Consider the following 23,204-nt stretch of genomic DNA (forward strand, 5'->3'; position numbering starts at 1 on the left):
TGAGCATGAGCTCTATACTCATAGCCGCCATCGCCGCTAGCCATTGATTTAGTGTTGGCGGGTGAGCTCCAAGCTTGCGGTCGTGGGTGCTTGGGTTCATGGTAGCTCTTTCACAAAAAAAAACATCGGTAAAGGTTGCGAGAGATCATTTGTTAATTTTGGACATGAGAGTAAATCACAAGAAATTTGAAGCTACTAAGATTGAAGACAATCGTGGTCGGCTATGTAAATTGCAAGAAAGTAACCATAAAGATAAAATTGTAAAAGAACGGATTGATTGAGGTATGCTTTGCAAAGATTATACTTGGATTACGTTTGGTAGCCATGAAAAAATTCGGATAGCATCAAATGTATCAAATTTTGTATTTGATTACTACACAAGAGAAGGTTGAATATCAGATGAATATTGCTCGGATAAAAATATCACACTGGGGAGATGGGATAATGGTAGACAAGATTTCCTATATTTATGGTATAAATGCTATTTTTTAGAATGACAAGCTTCTTAAATTAATATAATAAAATATAATAAAATATAAAAATATTTGAATTATAATATAATAAATTGAAAATTAACAAAAAAAATAACAACAATTTTAATTTTTACTCCACCTTTTTCGCTATATAGTTGAATTTCTTTCCATCATATACTATTCATTCTATACAGGTATCTTGTAATTATACATGTTAATGGCTCAATTTATGTTAGCGTAATCGACATGAATTTATGTCCGCGTAACCGATGTGGATTAATGTCGGCGGATTCGACGTGGCTTAATATCGGCGTAATCGACATTTTCCCAGTCTATAAATAGACGTGTTTCCGCAGTTCATAATCACAACTTACATCTAAAAGCACACTCATCTAGTTCTCTCATCGTCATCCTCTAAGTGTGTCGGTTTCGAGAAGTGTTCGACGGAGTCCTATTCGCATGATGCTGATGCAAACAGATTCGAGGTGTTGTATCTTGGGAGGCATAGTTCGTGAAGCTACTTAGCATTGTTAGTAGGAACTAATACCTCAAGGAGATTTGGTTAGCCGTACCTCACGGCTTCTCCAATTCTTTTCGAGTTTACACCATCTAGTAATTTTATTTGCTTTGTAATGTTTATGTGTAAAGATTACTATAAATTTATTGGCTTGGTTATTGTTATTAAAGTTATTATCACCATCTTCGTCTTATTATTTTTTTCTTATTACAACAAATAACGTTGCATATTTCCCCTCATACGTTAACGCGTGTGCAAAATTTTTCAACAATATTAAGGTAATTAAATGCTTGTACTCTACAATCCAAAAAAAAAAAATCTTATACTCATTGTTTGTTTAGGTTTATCAGAAAAATTGTGATAACCGATAACAATCAAATACCCAATAATGTCTAGAAGCGAGACATTACTTTGGTCGATGCAACCATAGCCGATGGAGTGGTCCACCCATCAAGGGGTGGTTCGGTGGCAGCAAATGTTGCAGGTGGTGGTGTGAGTATTCATCAACAGGCTTTGCCTTCCTTAATGGTACCATATCGGACACTAAATGAGAAACTAGAGAAATTCATCGGTGTGGGCTTTAAGCGGTGGCGGAAGAAGATGTTATTCTATCTACCCACACCGAATCCGGTCGAATGTGTATCCGATAATTAATCCGGATGAGCAAAATGTCACGACACTAGGGGCGTTGCAGGCTTGGAAGCACAAAGACTTCTTATGCCGAATTTATATCATTAACTGTTTGGTAGATTCCTTTTATAATGTTTATTGTAACATTGAAACTACTAAACAATTATGAGGGTAGAGGTGGCCGGTTCCAAGGCCTAATTGCTCTTTTCACCTAGCCTCCTTCCTTTTTTTTTTTTAAAAAAAAAACCGGGTCGGAACCGGCGGTTCCGGGCCGGTTCTAACAATTTACAAACCGGAACCGGCCCTTGAGGGCCGGTTCCGGTTCCGAGTTGGAACGGTGGGTCCGGTCAACGAGCTGATTCCGAGCAGGTCAACGAGCCGGTTCCGGGCCCACGGGTCCATTTGGCCACCTCTACATAGGGGTGTTGCGACCTACATTCAATTTTTGACGGGAGTTTAGGGGTGACCGCCTATTTTTATAGATCCGTTGCGATCCATAGAAAAAAATCAGCTTGGACTCTCCCATGTCCTCACCTTGCACAACGGCGGGATTTACAGACGGTTTCGACCTTAACATGTGTGGTCGGGAGACATGTGCATAGTGTACATACTTCGGAGGCGCCATCAATCTTTGGGTAAGATAGGTTGGAAACCTCGTCTAACGGTAGGAGGAGTCGCCCGGCTCAAACGGAACCAGAGAAATGGGAACGAGAACTTAGTTACGCCAATGTCATTTGTTGACTCACTTTCGGTACCTAAATTGAATGATTTTCTAACTTGAAATTTCATGCAGATGATTTGGGGTGAGAGTCCTAAAATCTAGCAGTTCATGTAGATGGGAGTATCTGGCCTATCAAACACAATCAATTAAAGAAGTCCGCAAATCAAAGATCCAATAATGGGCGGATAAAATGCATCAATACAAAACATGACATCCCTAGTATAGCCCTAATGGCTTAGAAAAAGGGAATTTAGAGTTCGGGAGGAGTTCGGGAATGATTTGGAGGCGATTCGCCCATGAGGGGCAAAATCATCATTTTGAAAAAATCAGGGGACAATTTGCCCACAAGGGGCAAAATTATCATTTTTGAAGGGATTAGGAACCCAAGAGCGTCAGAAATAAGATTGGCCAGTCAAATGTGCCCATTTCCTATTTTCTGACATTTTTCGGAATTCAATTGAAATTTGGAGTGATTTGCCCACTAGGAGCAAAATTTTCATTTCAAAGGGAATCAGAAGGCAAAATCACCAAAGATAGGATTGGCCGGTCGAAATAACTCATTTCCTATTTTTTGGGATTTTTTTCGAATTTTTTAGAAAATAGGAGACAATTTACCCTCAAGGGGCAAAATTGTAACGCCCTCGTTTTGCAGTTCGAAATAAATAGGAATTGAACGACACGGATTGGAAAGCTTGCTCAAGCGATTCGAAGTGGCGGAAAATTTTGGAAGCGATTATCCCAAATAAGTTAAACGAACCCAAGAGTATGTAGACTCAATTTGGATTTGAGGAAATGGAATTCTATAGAGCTTGGGGCTAGTTGAATTTGGGACGTGGGCCTGCATGGGAGACCGGCCCACTGCCCTAGGCCTTCAAATGGGGCAGTTTTCATTTTGAGTTTTGGTTGGGGGAGCCTTGCGGGCTACTAGGAGAAGGCCTCGTTCAGACTCGTGAGATCCAGGGCAGATGAGGGCTGCTCTTCCTTTAAATTTGTAGTTGGGCTAGGAAAGATGAGGCTTGATCCACTGCAGCCTTCTCCCGTGGGTCTTGAAAAACAAAAGGCCCATATTATTTTCAGATTTGTTTCGCCAAATGGAAACCAACCTAGATCCAATAGCTCTTCCCTTCCTTTGTTGGAAAAAAAAAAAAACTCTAGCCCACTAAACTCTATTTTTAAGCGGTGGCCTACACGAATAAAAAGAAGATCACCTCTGCATCTTCTTCCACGGACTGTTCATTCCCTTTCATGCGCACCACCAGCAAACCAACGCTCCCTCCCGTCTAATCGTGTCTGTGCAGACAACTCCGACTCTGTTCGCCTCAATCCGCCAGTTCACGCACAATCCAACTGCCCTTTCCTCTTCAAGGCAAGTTGAGTTCTAACTCATTCATTGAATTGTGTGGTGGGTGTTGGGTCTTGGTGTGGAGCGTCGGGGAGCACCGACCGAGGCTCGAATGAGAGTTGTGAATCCGGTTTCCGAAAGTAGAGGTTGCTACATATAGTCGTTACGAGGCGAGTACGGTGGAGAGGGAGGTACGTCGACCACAGAAGGCGTTGGTGAGTGAGTCGGGTCGCTATCCGCGAGTCCAGCAGGGCCGAGTATACCATTTTTGAGTATACGGAGCTCATCGGCAGATCGTTTGAGAAGTTGCATTGCAGGATTGTGATTAGGAAAAACAAATAAGGTTGCGTCGGGTTTAGAGATGGCCCGGAAGTGGGTCCGAGAGCCGGAATGTCTTGTATTACGTCGGAAGTCGCCGGAGAGTTTGTCGACGTGGAGGCGGCACTATAGCCAGACCGAAGGGCTAGTTGTATTATCGGATAGGAAGTTGGGGAAACAAAAAGTGCAAGTTCTGGTTTTGGTGGTGATAGCCGTGTCTATGATGGATATAAATATAGGCAATGGTGGCGAAGGGCCAGTGGATGAGTTCAAGAAAAAGAGGAAACCTGTAAGTAATTGAGTTGAAGAACTAGTGCAGTACGTGAGATTGAGCCGTAAGCCAAGTGGGAAAAACATGTGAGTTGGTGAGTGCTAGTGGTGGGGGTTCCTCAGTAGGGGCCTTCTTTGGCTCGATAATACCGAGCACTCGTTCTGCAATATAGTACAGTCATTGGCGAATGATGCAAGCATAATGAAAGAAGAATTCTATTATATATAGGTGTGAATGTTAATGTCTATTGCTTGATAATATGCCTTAGCAAGTTCGATATTGCATAGCATAAACATGCATTCATGGTGCGGCATTGAGTGAAAGCGAGATGAATGGGCCTTGCGCACAATGAGTGATACCCCATGGAGTTTATGGGAAGACCCCGTTGTGTGATCGGGCGGCCCCTCTTGTGTGATTTGGGTGGTCTTGCTATATGATCCGGACCCGTCTCTGTGGTGGAACGAGACGTTAAAATGAGTGCACGAATACGTGACATACATTATCATTCATTACATGTGGGCGCATGAATGATACTCGAAATGAGTGAAATGCATACGCCGAGTGAATTGTTTGGTTATTCACTATTACCTGTACACTTTACTAGACAATTTAGTCATTGATTTAGAACTCTGACTTGCTGAGCTTTCTCACTCCCTATCATTAACATTTTTTTTAGGTAAGTGGCATGCACTTGTTAAGGTGTCGGGAGCTAGAGTCTAGTCGAGTCGCTACGGGTGGTACCGGAGGAGGAGGATCGTGGTACGGGTCATCACAAAAATCATCATTTTCAAAGGAATTGGAAGCGAAAAAACCAAAAATAGGATTGGCTAGTCAAAATAGAACATTTCCTAATTTTTAGGATTTTTTTGGAATTTTTTAGAATTTTTTCTGATTTTTTTTAAATTTTTATGAATTTTCTATGAATTTCCCTTTTTAAAAAAACACTTTCTGATTTTTTATTAAAAATTATTATTCGGACTAGGTCGGGATGGCCCGGCCCATGCCTCATGGGCTTCCGACACAAACCATATGGGTCCCGGGCCGATCTACAAAACGACGCCGCATTTGCCCTTTCTTTTATTTTTTTTTCGAAAAAAGAATTTTTAATTACCAAAAGTAATTTTTTATTTTTTTAAACAAAAATTCAAGCGGACAACCCAAAAGGTGATGCGTGGCCAAACCTAGGCCACGCGATCACAAATCATTATTTTTATTTTCAAAAATTCAGAATGTACTTTTTTTTAAAAAAGATTTTTTTTTTATAAAATCGGTTACAATCGTCCTTGCCGACATGGCGCGTTACGTGGCACCACATCGGTGTTGATCCGGTCAACCCGCAATCGGGGAAGATGATCGGAGCTCTAGTTTTTCAGCCAAACCGCTGGAAAACTTGCCGTAGGGCCTAAACATGGGCCTAAACATACCTAAATAGCTTCAATTTCGATGTCAATTTGTTCCTCGACCTCCCTAGACATCGGATTTAACCCAGAGCAGCAACGCAAACTAGCCTAACCCCCACCGGCACAGCCGCGTCAACGAGCGAACTAGATTCTACATGTCCGACTACCAAACTTCAAATAGATTATATAGCGAGCACCTAAAGAGGTTCGGGAAGCTTACCCGCAAGCCGGATTGACTCGGGGGAGCCTTTGCTAATCACATACTCCAGTTGCAGGTTCGACCATGGCAAGGGGGTGGAGGCTCGTCCGGTGGTTTTTCATTCAAGTGAATGCATAAATCAAGTGCAAACAAGCTTAGGTATGTTTAACAAAGGATTTTGAACAAAAAATATGCTGATAAATGTACAAGGATGATGATGTTGCGATGGAAAATTACTCGACCGAACTTCCTCGACGCATTATCTTGTCGGGGGTCGCCGTACGGGTTAGTGAGCTCATTCCTTGGAGCTCCCGGAAGCTTGAGGATCAACCGGCGTGCCTTGATTCACCGTCGATCGTTCCCTCCGAGGTCTCGAAAGCTTCCGGCCGAGAGCTTCAATGGCGATCTCCTTCTCTCTCTCTCTCTCTCCCTTGATTTGCCTCCCTTTTTTGTTTTTTTTATTCCTTTTGTAAAAAAAAAAAAAAGAAGGCTTCTAGAATCCCCCACCCCTTTTCCGTTGCAACCGAAAATCCTCCCGTTCTAAGAGATTTAGTTTTTTTTTTTTGAACTCGCTTGTACTCATGTGTGAGAAGCTTGAGGAAGACGGTGAATAGTGTCGGATCTCCGAGTCGAACCCGCCCGATCCAGCAAACCCGACTCACAAGCAAAATCCCAAATTCGATTGGAATTTGACATTTTTTTGTGAAAGTGACCACAAAAATGGCTTCCCCGTCACAAATTACCTTTAAAAAAATGGTTTTTATAAAATAAAAAAAATTACACTTTGAATTGTGCAAAACCCCACACATTGGGTTTGACCCAGAAATGATTTTTACCAAATTCAAACCTTTAATGCATGAATTAGCCCAAGCCAATCCCACCATTAGATTCAGAAGGGTGAAAACTATAGGGTAAAGGTCTTGAAATTTCATGGGCATTCCCTAAAAGAATTTAATTTCACTTTTGGTACCCTAGGGACTAAAATGAAAAGATTTTTATGCACTTAGATCCCTATTGTCAAAATTGAACAATTCTATGCAAAATTGGGCCAAGATGTAAATGAGATATTGGAGAACCATGTCATAAATCCTAAAAAGTGAAAAAGAAAAATAAAATGACATAAAAGGTATTTTTTTTAGGCACAATTTGGGTTTTCTTTGTGAAAAAACACATAATCCCAAATTGAATTTTTCTGATTTTAAGAAGCCAAAAAGAAAAGGGATTTAAAATAAAAAAATTTACAATTTTTCCATATTTTTGTGGTCATAAATGCTATTTTTCCCGATTTTCCAAGTATTTTTCTATTTTTAAAATATTTAAAAAATTTAAAAATATGAGCAATTATTTTTTGTTCAAAATTGGTTCCTTATATTTGGTCAAGGCTTCCAAAATTGATTTTTTAATTTTATGAGTTTTTATGGATTTTTAAAGATTTTTCGAAGAAAAAACTAATTAAAAATCAAGTGTCAACAAGAGGTCCTTAGAAAAGAAATACAAGATTGAGAACGCAGGCACCAAGAAATTTGTGATTGCGAAATTCTTGGAATTGAATATGATAGATTTTAAATATGTCATGAGTCGGGTTCGGGAATTGCAAATAATTTTGAATAACTTCTTTATTGAGGGAATGCTACTTTGTGAATCTTTCCAGGTGGAAGCTATTATAAGAAGCTATCTTCGGTCTGGTCATACTTCAAAAATTATTTGAAGCACAAATGGAAGGAGATGAGCCTTGAAGATTTCATTCTATGCCTCAAAATCGAGGAGGACAACAGGAGGAATGCAAACCCTCCTACTAAACCAAAGGCTAACGTTGTTGAGTCTTTCAATTCCAAGCAATTGGGGAAAAAGAAGAAGTTTTTTAAGGAATAGGCAAGTAGAAGGAACAATTCGATAAATTTCAAGGAATATGTTTTATTTGCAATAAGCTTGGCCATCATGCTAAGGATTGCAAGAAACATCCGAACAGATGTAAGACAATGGTGCATCCAAGCAGTTGAATCTAGCATAACAAGGAGATAACAAGAGACCGACTCCTGTGGTGGTGTCTCGGGTATCCTTGGTATCAAAAAGTACCGATTGGTGGTTGGACACGGGTGCCACAAATCACATTTGTGTGGATAAATACATGTGCTCGTCGTACGAGAAGGCCGAGAAAGATAAGATGCTTTATGTGGCTAACTTTACATCAGCAAAAAATTGTCGAGAGAGGAAAGTTGATCCTGAAATTTACCTCCAGCAAGGAGATTGCCCCGCTAAATGTACTGCATATACCGGAGATCCGAAAGAATCTCATTTCTGGCTCCGTACTTATCATAAGGGTTTCAAATTGTATTTGAATCAACAAGTTTGTACTTTCTAAAGGGGAATGTACATGGGGAAAAGGCACTTGAACAATGACATGTTCAAAGTCAATGTGGCTGTCATTGATGTAAACTCGAAATTTTTGTACCCAAAGACTATTGATAAAGAGAAGTTTTTAATTTATATTGTTATGTCTCCTTATCTATGGCATGGTAGATTAGGACATGTAAACTATGGTACAATAAAAAAAAATAGCAAACTTGAGGCTAATTTCAAAGTTTGAGTTGGATGCCTTTTACAAGTGTGAGACTTGTGTTGAGGTGAAGTTTGTTAAGAAATCTTTCAATTCTATTGAAAAAACGAGTGAACATCTACAACCAATTCATAGTGATGTATGTGATATAAAGTTTGTAGAAAGTAGAGGTGGAAAGAAGTACTTCATTACATTTGTGGATGATTGTACTCAAGTTTGCTATGTTTATCTTTTAACTAGCAAAGATGAGGTATGAGCATGTTTATCAAGTATAAAAATGAGGTTGAAAACCAACTTGATAGACGAATCAAAATACTTAGATCCGACAGAGAATGAGAATATAGTTTTTCTAATTTAATAGAGTTGTTTGCTAGTTTGGGAGTAATTCTTCAAACAATCGCACCTTATACTCTCCGACAAAACGGAATTGTTAAATGGAAAAATAGAACTGTAAAGGAGATAACTAACGCCATGCTCTTAAGTTTTGATTTACCTCAAAACTTGTAGTGGAGCCAGTACTAACTGCAAACTATATTCTTAATAAAATGCCCCAACAAAAAAAGGGTAAGACTCCATATGAGTTGTGGAATGAAAGGCTACCACCAGCCTACAATTTTTCGAAAATGTAGGGGTGCCTAGCCAAGGTGACAATTCCTCCTCCTAAACAAACTCGATAATGACATAAAATGTTGGATTGCATATTTATCGGTTATGCTCAAAATAACAACGTACATAGATTTTTGGTTCACAAATTTGAAAATGTGGAAATCCATTCCAATACTATCCTAGAATCAAGGTGAACATTCTCTTAAGAAATTCAGAAGTTCGGAATCCGAGAAGAGATTCTGCGAAAAGAAATCAGGATGAACCTTCTCAAAAGAGATTCGAAAGTTCGGAATCCGAGAATGATAAATTTGAGGCCGATGAGCCGAACTTCGAAGAAGCAAAAGGTCGTGGATTGCAAAATCTTTCGGACTTGACTTTCTGACGTCCGTGTTAGAAGCCGAGCCTCAAATGTTTAAAGAGGCGATGTCATGTCCATATGCTTCTTTCCGGAAAGAAGTTGTTGATAATGAAATTGATTGTATCCTAAGTGACCATGCTTGGAAATTGATTGATCGTCCATATGGAAATAAACCAATTGGATGCAAATGGATATTCAAGAAGCAAAATTGATGGTTCCATTGACAAGTACAAAGCAAGGATTGTTGCCAAAGGATTTAGATGAAAAGAGGGTCCAAACTAATTTGATACTTATTCACCAAGAACAAGAATAACATCGGTTAGGATATTGATTGCTATAGCTTCGCTATACAATTTGCAGGTATATTAGATAGATGTGAAAACCGCATTATTGAATGGTGTTCTCGATGATGAGATTTATATGGAATAACCTAAAGGATTCAAGGTCAAAGGATAAGAACACAAATTGTGTAGACTTGTCAAATCATTGTATGGAATTAAACAAACTCCTAAATAATAGCACGAGAAGTTTGACCATGTGATGATCGAAAATGGGTAGAATCAATGAATGTGACAAATGTGTATACGCCAATCTACGTCCATTGGATGTGTATTTATTTGTTTATATGTCGATGACTTGCTAATTCTTTGAGATAACGCTACGATGATCAAAATCACTAAGAATGTTCTCAAAAAGAACTTTGAGATGAAAGGTTTAGGTGTTGCGGATGTTATACTCGGCATCAAAATTTTAAGGAATTCTGATGGTTTAGGGTCGACACAATCTCATTACATTGAAAAGGTAATTGAAATGTTTAAAGAATTTAGCATTAAAGATGCCAATAATCATTTTCTACCGCACCTAATTTTAATAATGAATACTGGAAATAGTATCGGTAGTTGGAGTACTCTCAAGTAATCGATAGCCTCACATACATCATGAATTGCACTAAACCGGATATTACATACTTAGTAGGAAAATTGAGCGGATATACAAGTAATCATGGTCACGAGCATTGGAATTCTTTATTGAAAGTATTAGGGTATCTAAAAAATATCAAAGACTATATTCTACAATAGAGTCAATATCCAGTTGTGTTGGAAGGCTATAGTGATGCCAATTAGATTTCGGATTCTAATAAATCAAAATTGACTAGCCGGTATGTGTTCATGTTAGGAGGTATCGCAATATCATGGAAATCCTCAAAGCACACTCTAATAGCGCACTCCACGTTGAACTCAAAGTTTATTATTTTGGATAAAGCTGCTGAATAAGCATATTAGCTTCAATAATTTTTAGAGGATGTTTCGTTATGGCCAAAACTTGTGCCTATAATATGCATTCATTGTGACAATCAAACAACCATTGCAAGGGCACATAATGTGGTATATAATAGTAAGTCTAGACACATTTGTGATAGACATAACACCTTAAGGCAATTGCTCTTGCATAAAATAATTTCTTTAGACTTTGCGAATCAAAGGAAAATATTGCGGATCCGCTGACAAAAGGTTTGTTGAGAAAGTAGATAAACAACGCATCGAGGGGAATGGGGTTAAAAGTCTTAACCGAATAAAAAGCTTCTGAGTTGGAAATCTAACCTATGTGATTGGACATCACATGGACTAAGTTCAACAAGACAGCATAAATTTTGGATACTCTAGTGTGAACATTGTTTCTCATTCCTATGATGCAACGGTGCTTCCTACAATGTTTTAAGGATATGCTATGCGTTTAATGATTCTTATAGATCGGATTCAACATCCTAGTAAGGTATGGCAGGATATCTTTAATAGGAATGCACCTATATGCGTGGAGCTTGTTGACTCTATAAAAAATTTTAAATGCTGGATTTTCAAAAACACGCGTGAATCCCGATAGGTTCAGGGCGTAAAGAATGAACGCCACCAAGAACCAATCTTGATTCGGAGATACTCCGTGTGAGGTCTATTGTCCGGGTTTACATCAATGACTAGTAGTTCAAGGCTAAGTCCATCGACTAGTTAAGTAGGTCCGATAGGTTTTCACTAAAGAAGGTTCAAAATGAAAGCTACCTATCTCGATGAAGTTTATTTCCACGAGCAAACTTGCAATTCCCGAAGTCTTTGTTCTGTTGAGCTATTATATGGGAGATTATTGTAATTATACGTATTAATAGCTCAATTTATGTTAGCATAATCGATGTGAATTTATGTCGGCGTAACCGACATGGATTAATGTTGGCGTAACTAACTTGGATTAATGTTAGTATTATCGATGTTTTCCCAGTCGATAAATAGACGTGTTTCTGTAGTTCATAATTACGACTTACAACTAAAAGCACACTCATCTAGTTCTCTCATAGTCGTCATCTAGGTGTACCGGTTTCGAGAAGTGCGCGACGGAGTCCTATTCGGATAGTGCTAATACAAACAAGTTCAAGGTGTTGTATTTTGGGAGGCATAGCTAGTGAAACCGCTTAGCACCGTTGGCCGGAACTAATCGCTTTAAAGAGATTCGGTTAACCGTACCTCACCTCTTCTCCATTCTTTACGAGTTTACATTATCTAGCAATTTTATTTGCTTTGTAATCTTTGCGTGTAAAGATTAATACAAAATTATTGGCTTGGTTATTGTTATTGAAGTTATTATCGCCACCTTCGTCTTATTATTTTTTCTGATATCAACAAACAATGTTACGTATTTCCCTCGATACATTAACATGTGAGCAATATTTTCCAATAATGTATTGAGGACCTATATTTATTACATATTTTAGGTATAAAATATAGTTTATTGTTGATAAAATTTTACTAAGGAATGGAAAATTCCAAATAATGGCATGAAGTGTGCTCATTTTATCAAACAAGGGCCTATAATGGACATTGTCTCAAATAAAGGTTTAAAGTGCTCTCTTTGTCTCAAAATATAGCCTAACTAAAGATATTTTAGTCATTTATGTTTTCTAACTATTGTTTCTTTTTTTTTTTTCCTTTTTCCCTTAGCCACAGGCAAAGGCTGGATGGCAATAAGCCTCGTTTGATCCGGCGAGGGCCACCCTTTCTTGTGGTCGTCGACGACGACCTCACTTGAGCGAGGCCACCTAACCCTCGCCGTGGTCGGCCATCGTGCCGGTGGCCAAGGGGAAAAAAGGAATAAGGAAAAAAAGAAAAGAAAAAAGCAAAAAATAATCAGAAAATGTAAATAACTAAAATACTTTTCGTCAAGCCACTTCAAGCCCTTATTTGAAATAATATCTACTTCAGACCCTTATTTGAGAAAATAAAGACATTTCAAGCCCTTATGTTTGGAATTTTTTTAAAAATGACGAAAGGGATTTAAAAAGAAATAAAAATGAAAAATGAAAAAAGAGATTCGCTAATACGGCATTCATACTAATAATGGGCAATTTATTATGCCAATATATCCGATTTTATTATTGCAATTCAGCAAACATTAGATAACAAAATTTTTGAATTTCTTATAGAACTCTATCCAATTCTATCATAATAAGAAATCCAAACTATTAAACCCTGCATTGAGGGTATTTATATCTTGTACCAGCAATTATATAATATGGTTACAAGATTACTAAATTTAATAAAGAAATAACTTCCTAATCCTGTCTATTTGTTATAAGAATCTACACAATCTCCAATTAGTTACCAACACTTATCCATGGTAAGTTAATCAACAACACTTATCCACGTTAAGTTACAAAAATCCTAAATTAGCAGCAATCAACATAAGCCACATGAACTTCTAATTACGTTTGTATTGATTGCTCGTTATCGATGTATCTACCAAATGATAAGAATGCCTCCGAGATTCAATCATAAACCACTTTACCTCATTTGTACATAAATCGCCCTTTTGTCGATCAACTTCTCAAGTTTTAATAAAGGCTCTCGTCGATGATTTTTTGATGTTGTCAATGATTTTTTTGGCGAATTGCCAACGTCCTTCAAGTTGTCGACTATTTAGTTCATGATTCTGTCTTAAAAAAAAAAGATTAAAGGAACGGTTTTGATTTAAAAAAAAAAAAAAGATCGAGTGACATATTATCATATCTAAGATAATTATTTTCTACGTTTTTTTATTGACACTTGATTTCAATACGAATATGTTGCTAATTATTAGTATTTCCTGGTTATCAAACCTCTTTAAAAAGAAACTGGTGTGGACGCGGCTTTTGTGTGCGTAGCTCACATAGTGGTGTATGTCAAGTCATTGTTAGTGTGATATGATACGAGAGTCACAAATGAGATCGTGAGAACTTTTATTTTTAACTAGATACGTCGCCCAATGCCGAAAGATATTGCTCAAGTACTGATTATGTACACTAAAATAAATTATGACCATGAATGAGTTTCTGCTTAATGATCATTTCATAAATCCTACTCTTTTCAATATAAGACTTTGGACATTACAATTCTCTCACTTGTACACTGATTTAATGGAAAAATTGCCAAAACAAGTTTTAAACATATTGCAATCGTGTCAATCCAATTTTAAATCTATTTTTTTTTTTGCCAATGCGGCCCTAAATTTTTTCTATTTATACCAATTCAGTTCCTTCGACTAATTTTTGCTTGCAATTGTTGACGTGGCCAATTTCAAATAATAGTTTAATTTTTTTGCTATTCAGCATGGCGACAGGCCAAAGGCAAGAGGGCTAGCAAAGCTCGCCTCCATCTGCCACCGGCCATGGCAAGGCCGGCCTCGCTATCGCCGAGCAAGGTCGAGCCTCACCCGGATCTAGGAAAGATGTCGGATTCACAGACTTCCTTGGAGCTTCCAATCCTAGACATTTCTAAGCCGATTTAGCCATCCGCTCCAATAGCCAATGCCCGTAAAGAAAGGGGGTTTTTCCTCATCGCCAACCATGGGATCGCTGAAGATCTCTCCAACAGACTCTATGGTCTTTGCAAGCAAATTCTTTAGCCTCCTTTCTGATGAGAAACTCAAGCTCGGTCCATTCTCTTCAGCCAATACTTACACTCCTCATTTCATAGCCTCTCCTTTCTTCAAAAACTTGCGAGTGTCCGGACCGAATTTTCCCGCCTCGCCATGGCCAGGTGAGGTTGGCCTTACTGGTCCTCTGGTCGGTGGTGGGCTAGGCAGCTGGCCAAAGGAGAAAGAAGAAGAGGAGGAAAAAAAAGAAAAGAAAATTGAAAATATTATTAAAAATTGGCCACGTCATTGCCGGTCACGGCACGTCAACGTTGGTTGCGCCACATCAATTATTTCCCGCCAAAATTAGTCCGAAGAACTAAATTAGTACAAATCGAAAATATTTAGGATTGAATTGGCAAAAAAAAAATGTTTAGGACTAAATTAACATAATGGCAATTGGTTTAGGAATTTTTTGGTAATTTTCACCTGATTTAATTGTTGATGCTAGCTCGTGTGGTCGAGCAATACTTTTCCATGTTTGATGTATAATTACGTTCATTCCGAGTCCTTCACTATTAGAAGCCGACCAAAGCCACAAATGGCTTGAATTCCTTCACTGGCTCTTATCATTTATCAAAACGATAACGAGCTTACTATTCTCAAATTAATCAAATTAGATATACTTTGCAACGACCTAACTGATTTGACGTGCCATAAGTCCTTAGCAATGTATACCAGCAGTAATACTAATCAGTTGAAATGTTCCTTCGCATCAGCTCGTTATGTCTTTCTTTCTTTGTGATAGATCTCATGTATATCTCGATTAGTAATAATACTGATATACATATTTGGAGCAAAATAATAAACTGAAGCGTGGAAAACGCATGCTGAAAGGCCGCTTCATTTTCCGGCCCGACCGGGCAGAGGATACTACCTCCGGGCCATCTCAACGACGTCGTTCGGTATCGCGCTTAAACTCCCGGAGACCTTTCTCCAGAAAGCCCTAACGCCTGCTACTTTCTAGTTCGTCGAAGAGCTTCTTCACTCTCTCTCTCTCTCTCTCTAGCCTGCACTACGCGGTACGCTCCCTAGATTCATCGACGGTTTCCTCTCTCCCCGGCTGCGCAAGATGTCTCTGCGGGTGCTGAATCCGAATGCGGAGGTTCTCAACAAGTCCGCGGCGCTCCACATGAACATCAACGCCGCGAAGGGCCTGCAGGACGTCCTCAAGACCAACCTCGGACCTAAAGGCACCATCAAAATGTGAGTGTTTCGGATCGCGACCTTTTCATTTCTGTTTTTCTTGTTCGGTTACGTTTTGGTGCGTGTCGTTGCTGATTTGGTCGGGCTAACTTCAGGCTTGTTGGTGGAGCTGGGGACATTAAGCTCACTAAGGATGGGAACACTCTCCTGAAGGAAATGGTAGGCGTTTCTTGTGCTCTGTGATGGACTGACCTGTTTTGTTTGCTTGTTACTACTATGTCGTTTGTTTTGGTGCTCGAGTTCGGCTGGGTACCGTCTAGCATTTTGAAACTACGATGATCTAATTGGAAGTGAATCATGGCAGTTTTCATTTCAGTTCTTTGGGATACTAAATCTTCCCTTATGTTCGACTTCTGCTATTGTTGCCCGTGGACTCGGAGTTGCTTATGTAAAATGGATGGTCAATTTGTAGTTCTATGTTTCGCCAATATTAGAGGAGTCTGAGACTATTGTCGGGTCTATTAGCTTTCTCATGAATTTGGTGCGGCTCTAGGTAAGCACGATACACAAGGAAGACAACATCTTGATAGGAAATGCAATGTGTTAAGACTTTTTGTGATTCATTGATCATATTGAGTTTCAGCAATTAAATAAAAGTTTTGCCTGCACTTCCTGGGTGGTTGGATTGTCTTTCATTCAAAACTTCTTGCTGTTTTGGCAATGAAAAATGCCTGCAAAGTAAACTTGTCATTCTAGATGTTTCGTAATTAGTGGGTGGTAATTTTTGCTTTTGATGGTAGATTACCGTCTGTTATTGGATTAGCTTTTACACAGATTTTTGCTATAGTTTTGTTTGATAGATTAGTAAGATATATCTTCAGAGATGGCACATTATATTGATCATTTTACTACAGTAAATCATGTGAAAGTTTGTATATGGAACAACTTTTGGTAGCACTAGTTGATATTTTACCAATTGCTGCAGCAAATTCAAAACCCAACCGCAATTATGATTGCAAGGACTGCTGTTGCGCAAGACGACATTAGCGGTGACGGAACAACATCCACAGTCCTCTTCATTGGCGAGCTTATGAAACAATCTGAGCGGTGTATTGATGAAGGTATGTTGTCAATTTGCCCAACTCAGTAGCACAATCTCTCGTTTCTATTGCATGCTGAAGTCTTATATCCTTATCCATCCTCTGTTGCCCCTATGACATTCTGACCTTGCATTTCTAAACGTATCATACCTTTTTTAAGGCTCAACCGGTGGGTTAATTCCTCATTATTGTATCCCAAAAGTCATGCTGCATATTATCTTACCCTAAGGGAGGCTACAGTAGCCTCATTTTCTCCAACCTACTTTTGTTGTCCTATTTGAACAAGCCCATGATTTGAAGGCTGTGATGCATTGGAAGAATGAGTGCTGTTCTATCGTTGTCCTATTTGGAGTCCATGTGCCCTAAGATGAGGAGTCTTCATCATATAGTGGAATTGAAGTATGTATAATGTTGGCAGGCAGAGTATCCAGAAGCGAATAATTTTACTGGGAAATACCTAGATTCATTTCTCTTTCAATTGCATAGTAAAGTCATTGTTTGCCTCTCAATTTGATTCAGTCGTTTTTGAGTTAAAAGTTGTCACTGAAGAAAAGCTAGAACTTTTGGAAACTGGCCTCCATTTGTGCTTGAGGAGAACCTTCATTGTCAGCTTTTATTTGTTTTAGGCATGCATCCACGTGTTCTGGTTGATGGGTTTGAGATTGCGAAAAGAGCAACCCTCCAGTTTCTTGAGAAGTTCAAGACTCCTGTTGTAATGGGCGAAGAACCTGACAAAGAAATTCTTAAGATGGTTGCCAGAACAACCCTAAGAACAAAGGTACCTTTGATATCGCTACTATTCTGTGAGCGAGTTATTTATGTACTTACTGACATGTTTTCTTGGACAGCTGTACGAGGCACTGGCTGATCAATTGACAGATATAGTTGTTAATGCGGTGAGTGCTACTATTGAGGCGGCAGATGGGCTAATTCATGGGCATAATTTTATAGGCCCTTGCCATAACCTGCTTAGAAGTTTTGTTATTCATATGGTGATATAATTGGATATGACATGACAGGTGCTCTGCATCAGAAAACCTGAGGAAGCCATTGACCTTTTTATGGTGGAGATTATGCATATGCGCCACAAGTTTGATGTCGATACACGCTTGGTATGATGGTCTTTCTTAGTTGTGGCCATGAATATATGTGTCTCCGTGATTATACTGGCCACTTTAAAAGATCTACCTCTTATCAAATGAATAAAAATATATGCCTTGTCATTGCCTCCCCATTTTTCGTTGAATTTTTGAAATCTCTGGTATCCGTTTTCTCTTTTCCTGTCCTGAGATGATGTGTTTTTGGGCCGAATTGTGCAAATGCTTGACTGATTCAGGTAACCTCTAGCGTGGATTGTTACCTTTGAAAATTAGAAAGTTGGAAAATAGGTACTCCTGGAAAACAGTCCAAGCACAAAGCATTTTGAATTAATAGCGCTAAAGAGAAAAATGACTGGGAGCTGTCCTCTAGATTGTACAATGGAGAAATGATATGATTACAAAGACGTTGAGAATATTTTCCCTTTGCCTTTCTCTAACTGTACTACAGCTTGATTATTTTATTTCTTTTGATGCATGGAGTTTGAAGTCTGGACTATATGATTGTGTGTGTTGTGTTGAGCCCATGATCACGAAAGAGATAGGAACCCCTCATGTAGGTAGTGAACGGCAAATATTGACTCCTTTATTTCTTCATTCATTAGAAGCAACTCAATATAAAGATTATCTAGAATGAAATAGGTCCCTTTGTTGTCCTCATAGTGATCTCTGTCGCTTCCAATTTACTAAGCATTTCTCTTAGGTACGAATTTGAGAGGAAGTTGCATTACCTTGGTGAAGAAAAATATTATGATGTTTCCTTTTCGGGTATAGTGTCTTTTACATTCCTTAGAGAAAGCCACAAAAAGAAAGAGAATTGGTCCAGTACCTGCAGCTTTGCCAATGCCATTTTTGTCTTATCGCAATAAAATGTGTGCTGACTATACTGATCCTTGTCATCCAGGTTGAGGGTCTTGTCCTTGATCATGGTTCGAGACATCCTGATATGAAGAGACGAGCAGAGAACTGTTATATCTTGACATGCAATGTCTCCTTGGAGTATGAGAAAAGGTACAGATCTGTTGTTCTGTAGAGATAAGCATGATTTATTGGTGCTCTAAAATGCATGTTTCCCCTTTGCCTCCACTTTCACATGCCAAACGTGATTTTTTAACTGTCTAAATGATTTTGTACGGTTGTTTGCTGGACTATATGTGTGCTTATAAACAGATTGGTGGCAATGTCATGGCATGAATGAGAGCTACTAAAAACATGAAGTATGTCTCGTATATTTGCTTTCTTCCTGTTTTCTACATTTTTTGAAATAGGTCTGTCTCTATGTGGAAGATGGTCATTGCTATATTATTGTTGAGAGTATTTGACGTTGTTGATCCCCTTGTAGATTACATTCCTACACTGAATGCATTGGGTGTGTTGGTTATTTGTTTGCTGTATTATTCTGTTAATTTATGTGATCTGAAAGCATGAAGAACTGTATTTTTTGCCTTTTGTTTGTGGTTTTCAGTTCTCGCATGTAGTTGTCTAGGTGTTTTGGTTGGTAAAAAGCAATAGTTGTAAATATTTTGATTAAAGAAGTAGATATGCCGTGCAGTGACTTGTTTATTGTAAAAAGATTTTGGCTAAGCTTTTACCTGAAAATAGAGTGCTGAAAACGCGTAGTCTAAGATTTGTTTTCCAAATTTTTGCTAAATCTACTTCTGAAATTGTGATATAGTGATTCCCAAGGAGCGGGTTGCTCTGCAGTCTCTTTGGAGCATAAAATAGCATCTTGTAGGGTCTTTTTGGGGGATAGTAGACTAATCATATATTCTTTCAGTGAAATAAATGCAGGTTTTTTCTACTCAAATGCTGAGCAGAGAGAGGCAATGGTTGCTGCGGAAAGGCGTCAAGTTGATGAGAGAGTTCAAAAGATTATTGAACTTAAGAACAAGGTTGAGATTGAATAACCTGCCTTTATGACAATCTAATTGGCACATACTTCATTTAGTGTAAACAAGTGTCATATACTTCGGCATTTGTCCAGTCTTATATCAATGTTCCTATTTCTGACCCTTTTCAGGTTTGCTCAGGCAATGACAATAATTTTGTTGTCATCAATCAAAAGGGGATAGACCCACCATCGCTCGATCTTCTTGCAAGAGCAGGGGTAGGTCTAGGACGAATCTGTAGTTTTTCTCCTCTGACGTATCAATGATCTTGGTCAACAGTATTGCGCTTTCTTTTGATCAATTTTTTGAATTGTATGGCTTTAAGCTTCTATCCACTCTATTCTATAAATGATTAACATACTTGGAAAAATGAAACATGGTAGTTCAGTTAATAAGATGCCAAACTGACATCCTGCCTTTTTTTGCTGTGTTCTGTTTGGTTTTATGTTCCTTTACAGTTTGGGTTTTGATAGTGGGGAACTTTGTCATGGTGTTCCCATCTTACTTGGTTAGTTTGCAATTATGTTCGGATGTGATTATCTAGTGATTTGAGTAATTTCTTGGGTAACTTATGCAAGACGGGGGCAACTAACAGACCAAAATGGGCATATGCTCAAATTTCGAGTTCGTAAAAAAGAATAGCTTGCACAAAATTGTTGCAAACACCTGTCTTGGCCATGTTCCGCAGTCGTTGCTGTTGAAAAGACGTGACAACTTGCTACTTCTATCTTGTTTGGCAAGTGGTACTTTTTGTAATATTGTTCTGTCCTTCGTATCTCCAGTTACCTTATGTGCATGTTAGCAAATTGTTTTTACACCTCCTCAATAAGTGCATGTTTAGCAACATTTTCTTTGAGATTAGGCATTGTCCAGTTTTCCAATTTTGTGCGGTGCGAAATGGCTAGGGTAGAGATTTCGTCTCAGAGAGCAGTATCTTCGGGAATGGTTTTCTAATTGTTGGGTTAGTTTGGGAAAAGGAAGTGTAATAAAGTGATTATTTTGCTGCATTGACGCAGCATTCATTTTAAATGAGAATCACCCTAAACCATTCTGAATTATTGTACTTGCTACTCTTCAACGTTGATATTGTTGAGTTTCAATCGAGATGCTCTGTCAGATCTGGTTGATTGTTCTTTTGTACTATGTCCCACCATTTTGACAATTTGTAGTTGTGTAGATTGTTGCTCTTCGGAGAGCGAAGAGGAGAAATATGGAACGCTTGGTCTTAGCTTGTGGTGGTGAGGCCGTCAACTCTGTTGATGATATTACTCCTGATTGCCTTGGTTGGGCTGGACTTGTCTATGAGCATATCCTTGGAGAAGAGAAGTACACATTTGTGGAAAATGTGAAGAATCCACATTCTTGCACAATTTTGATAAAAGGTACTAGACAAAGCTTATAAACTTTGGACTCTTTCAGACTATTTGTTTTGTGTCTCGCCTCTTATTGTTTGTCTGATTTGTGCATTGGGGGTTTTAAGAATATCTATGAATACTCATCTATTTGTTCATATTCCAGGACCTAATGACCACACAATTGCTCAAATTAAGGATGCTGTTCGCGATGGTCTGAGAGCTGTCAAAAATACTATTGAAGATGAGGCTGTGGTACTGGTAAGTGCCTTTTCCAAATTGCCCCGTCTGGCAAGGGTCTAGTTATCAAGGAGGAACATCATCCTTTTCTGTTTGATGGATGACGTTTTCATTCTTCGAAAGGAAAGATAAATGTAGAAGAAGAGGAAATGGCACTTTTGTTGGAGTAATTCCGATTAATCAAGGTGTTTGACAATACCGGGTTGTGCATTGTGAAGTGTTGGAGAGCATCTCAAGTGTGAAATTTGTGGGATCTATTGGTTGCTTCTAGTTCTATAGCCATGTAACAGATCTGTTTTATTTTATAATTGTGCATTCTCAATAAAGATACATGACATCCAATTGTCGAGTAATTCCGATGGGAAGACTCGAAGTCTATTTTCTAAAGCTGCTTACTTTTATCCTGATTGAGCTCATTCTGGAGCTACCTTTGTCTATAAGGGTTTATTTGACAACATGGATTGCTGATTTAAATATTTTGGGTTCAGGGGGCTGGAGCTTTTGAAGTGGCAGCCAGACAATTCTTGATGAATGAAGTGAAGAAAACTGTCCAAGGGGTATATAATTGTTGCCATCCAAATTCACATAGACTCTGTTAATATTTGTGCCTGTGGAATGGAAAAACAAGAAAGCCACATCACTGTCTAGTTCAGTTTGAAGTTTGTTGTCATCTGTTTCTATAAGTATTTGCTGCTTATGAATTTTAACAGCGTGCCCAGCTTGGTGTTGAAGCGTTTGCTAATGCCCTGCTGGTGGTGCCGAAGACCCTTGCCGAGAATTCTGGGCTTGATACTCAGGATGTGATCATTTCTCTGACGGTATGCTGCTTGCTGTGGAAATTTTAGTTCACAGCATAGGGAATATGGAATGATCTGAATAGTTAGCTTTGTGTTCTTCTTTGGTGGTTCTTTAGGGCGAGCATGACAGGGGGAATATCGTTGGCCTAAATCAGCACACAGGGGAACCTATTGATCCCCAGATGGAGGGTATCTTCGACAATTACTCTGTGAAGCGCCAGATTGTAAACTCAGGGTACATTGACATTTATCCTAATAAAAGTATTTTGCTTAACATCTTTCCCATGGAAATGTGTTTTCTAGTATTGAATCAGTTGAATGAACAACCAAATAGAATTTTGAGTAACTAGCAACCTTCATGTGAAGAAACTAGCTCTGGGATTGTCTTGGTTCCACACCCGACTTTAATGTAACAACGACAAGAAATGCAAGCGAAAATTAATTTATCATGTGTGTTCATATATGCTGTGGTTTTACTGTGGGGAAGTGGTCGCTCAATGATTTTCCTTTTATGCTAATTACATGTGAAATTGTCTTTTCAGGCCTGTCATTGCATCCCAGTTACTATTGGTGGATGAAGTGATCCGCGCTGGCCGTAACATGCGGAAACCTTCTTAGGGGGTTTTCATAACTGTGTTTTTTGGTGAATACTTTCTGAGGCTCGAGAAATTTACTGTGTGGAGTCCTTAGGTCTGAAGTAAAGGAGGCCCCAGATGAGATTAAGTTCCTGGAATGGAGCCAACAAGCGGTGGTTGGCACCCGTACTAGAGCTATTTGATTCGCATGTTATATGAGTTTTGCCTTCTGGGGTGTGCCCTTTTCTGCGTTTTGTTTTTTTTTTTTTTTTTGGGTTGAAACCTCGTTTTGTTCTTGTAATGCCTTATTTTGGTGTCTGAATTAATTTCTTCTGCAGCAATTAGTTTTATGGTGTTTTATTTTTGCTGGACGTACGGATTGGGAGACCGTAGTTATTCAATACGGGTTTTGATCTGCATTACTGTGGTCGACCTAACTGTTGAAGCTTATCCCCAGTGCTGACCTCCTTTATTCATATTATCCTTCTAAGTTTACAGAAAATGCCCTTTAAACCAAGAGAGTATACGCGTGTTGCGTGGGAAAATCGTCTTATAACTGGGGGCTAGGGGCCAGGACATGTCTATCCTTACTATTCCCATGAGAATGGGATGTTCGGGGTTCTTACGATGCTCCGCAAATCCTCATTCAGTGTAACATTCTTTTCATCCCATGAAGTTTGGTTA

The 23,204-nt window shown here is 38.8% G+C and overlaps 1 protein-coding gene across 1 annotated transcript; it reads left to right on the forward strand.

Moving 5' to 3' along the window:
- Positions 1-15,261: 15,261 nt before the first annotated feature.
- LOC115737449 (T-complex protein 1 subunit zeta 1) lies at positions 15,262-22,750 on the forward strand. The gene is made up of 15 exons (XM_030669605.2): positions 15,262-15,530; positions 15,626-15,689; positions 16,456-16,591; positions 17,197-17,348; positions 17,419-17,466; positions 17,590-17,682; positions 18,572-18,678; positions 19,445-19,559; positions 19,688-19,774; positions 20,734-20,938; positions 21,075-21,169; positions 21,637-21,705; positions 21,859-21,966; positions 22,062-22,180; positions 22,488-22,750. The coding sequence occupies exons 1-15, from the start codon at positions 15,397-15,399 to the stop codon at positions 22,561-22,563; spliced, it is 1,608 nt and encodes a 535-aa protein (XP_030525465.1). The 5' UTR covers positions 15,262-15,396; the 3' UTR covers positions 22,564-22,750.
- The last annotated feature ends 454 nt before the right edge of the window (positions 22,751-23,204 follow it).

This window comes from Rhodamnia argentea, chromosome 2 (assembly GCF_020921035.1).
Source record: "Rhodamnia argentea isolate NSW1041297 chromosome 2, ASM2092103v1, whole genome shotgun sequence".
Lineage (NCBI taxonomy): Eukaryota > Viridiplantae > Streptophyta > Magnoliopsida > Myrtales > Myrtaceae > Rhodamnia > Rhodamnia argentea.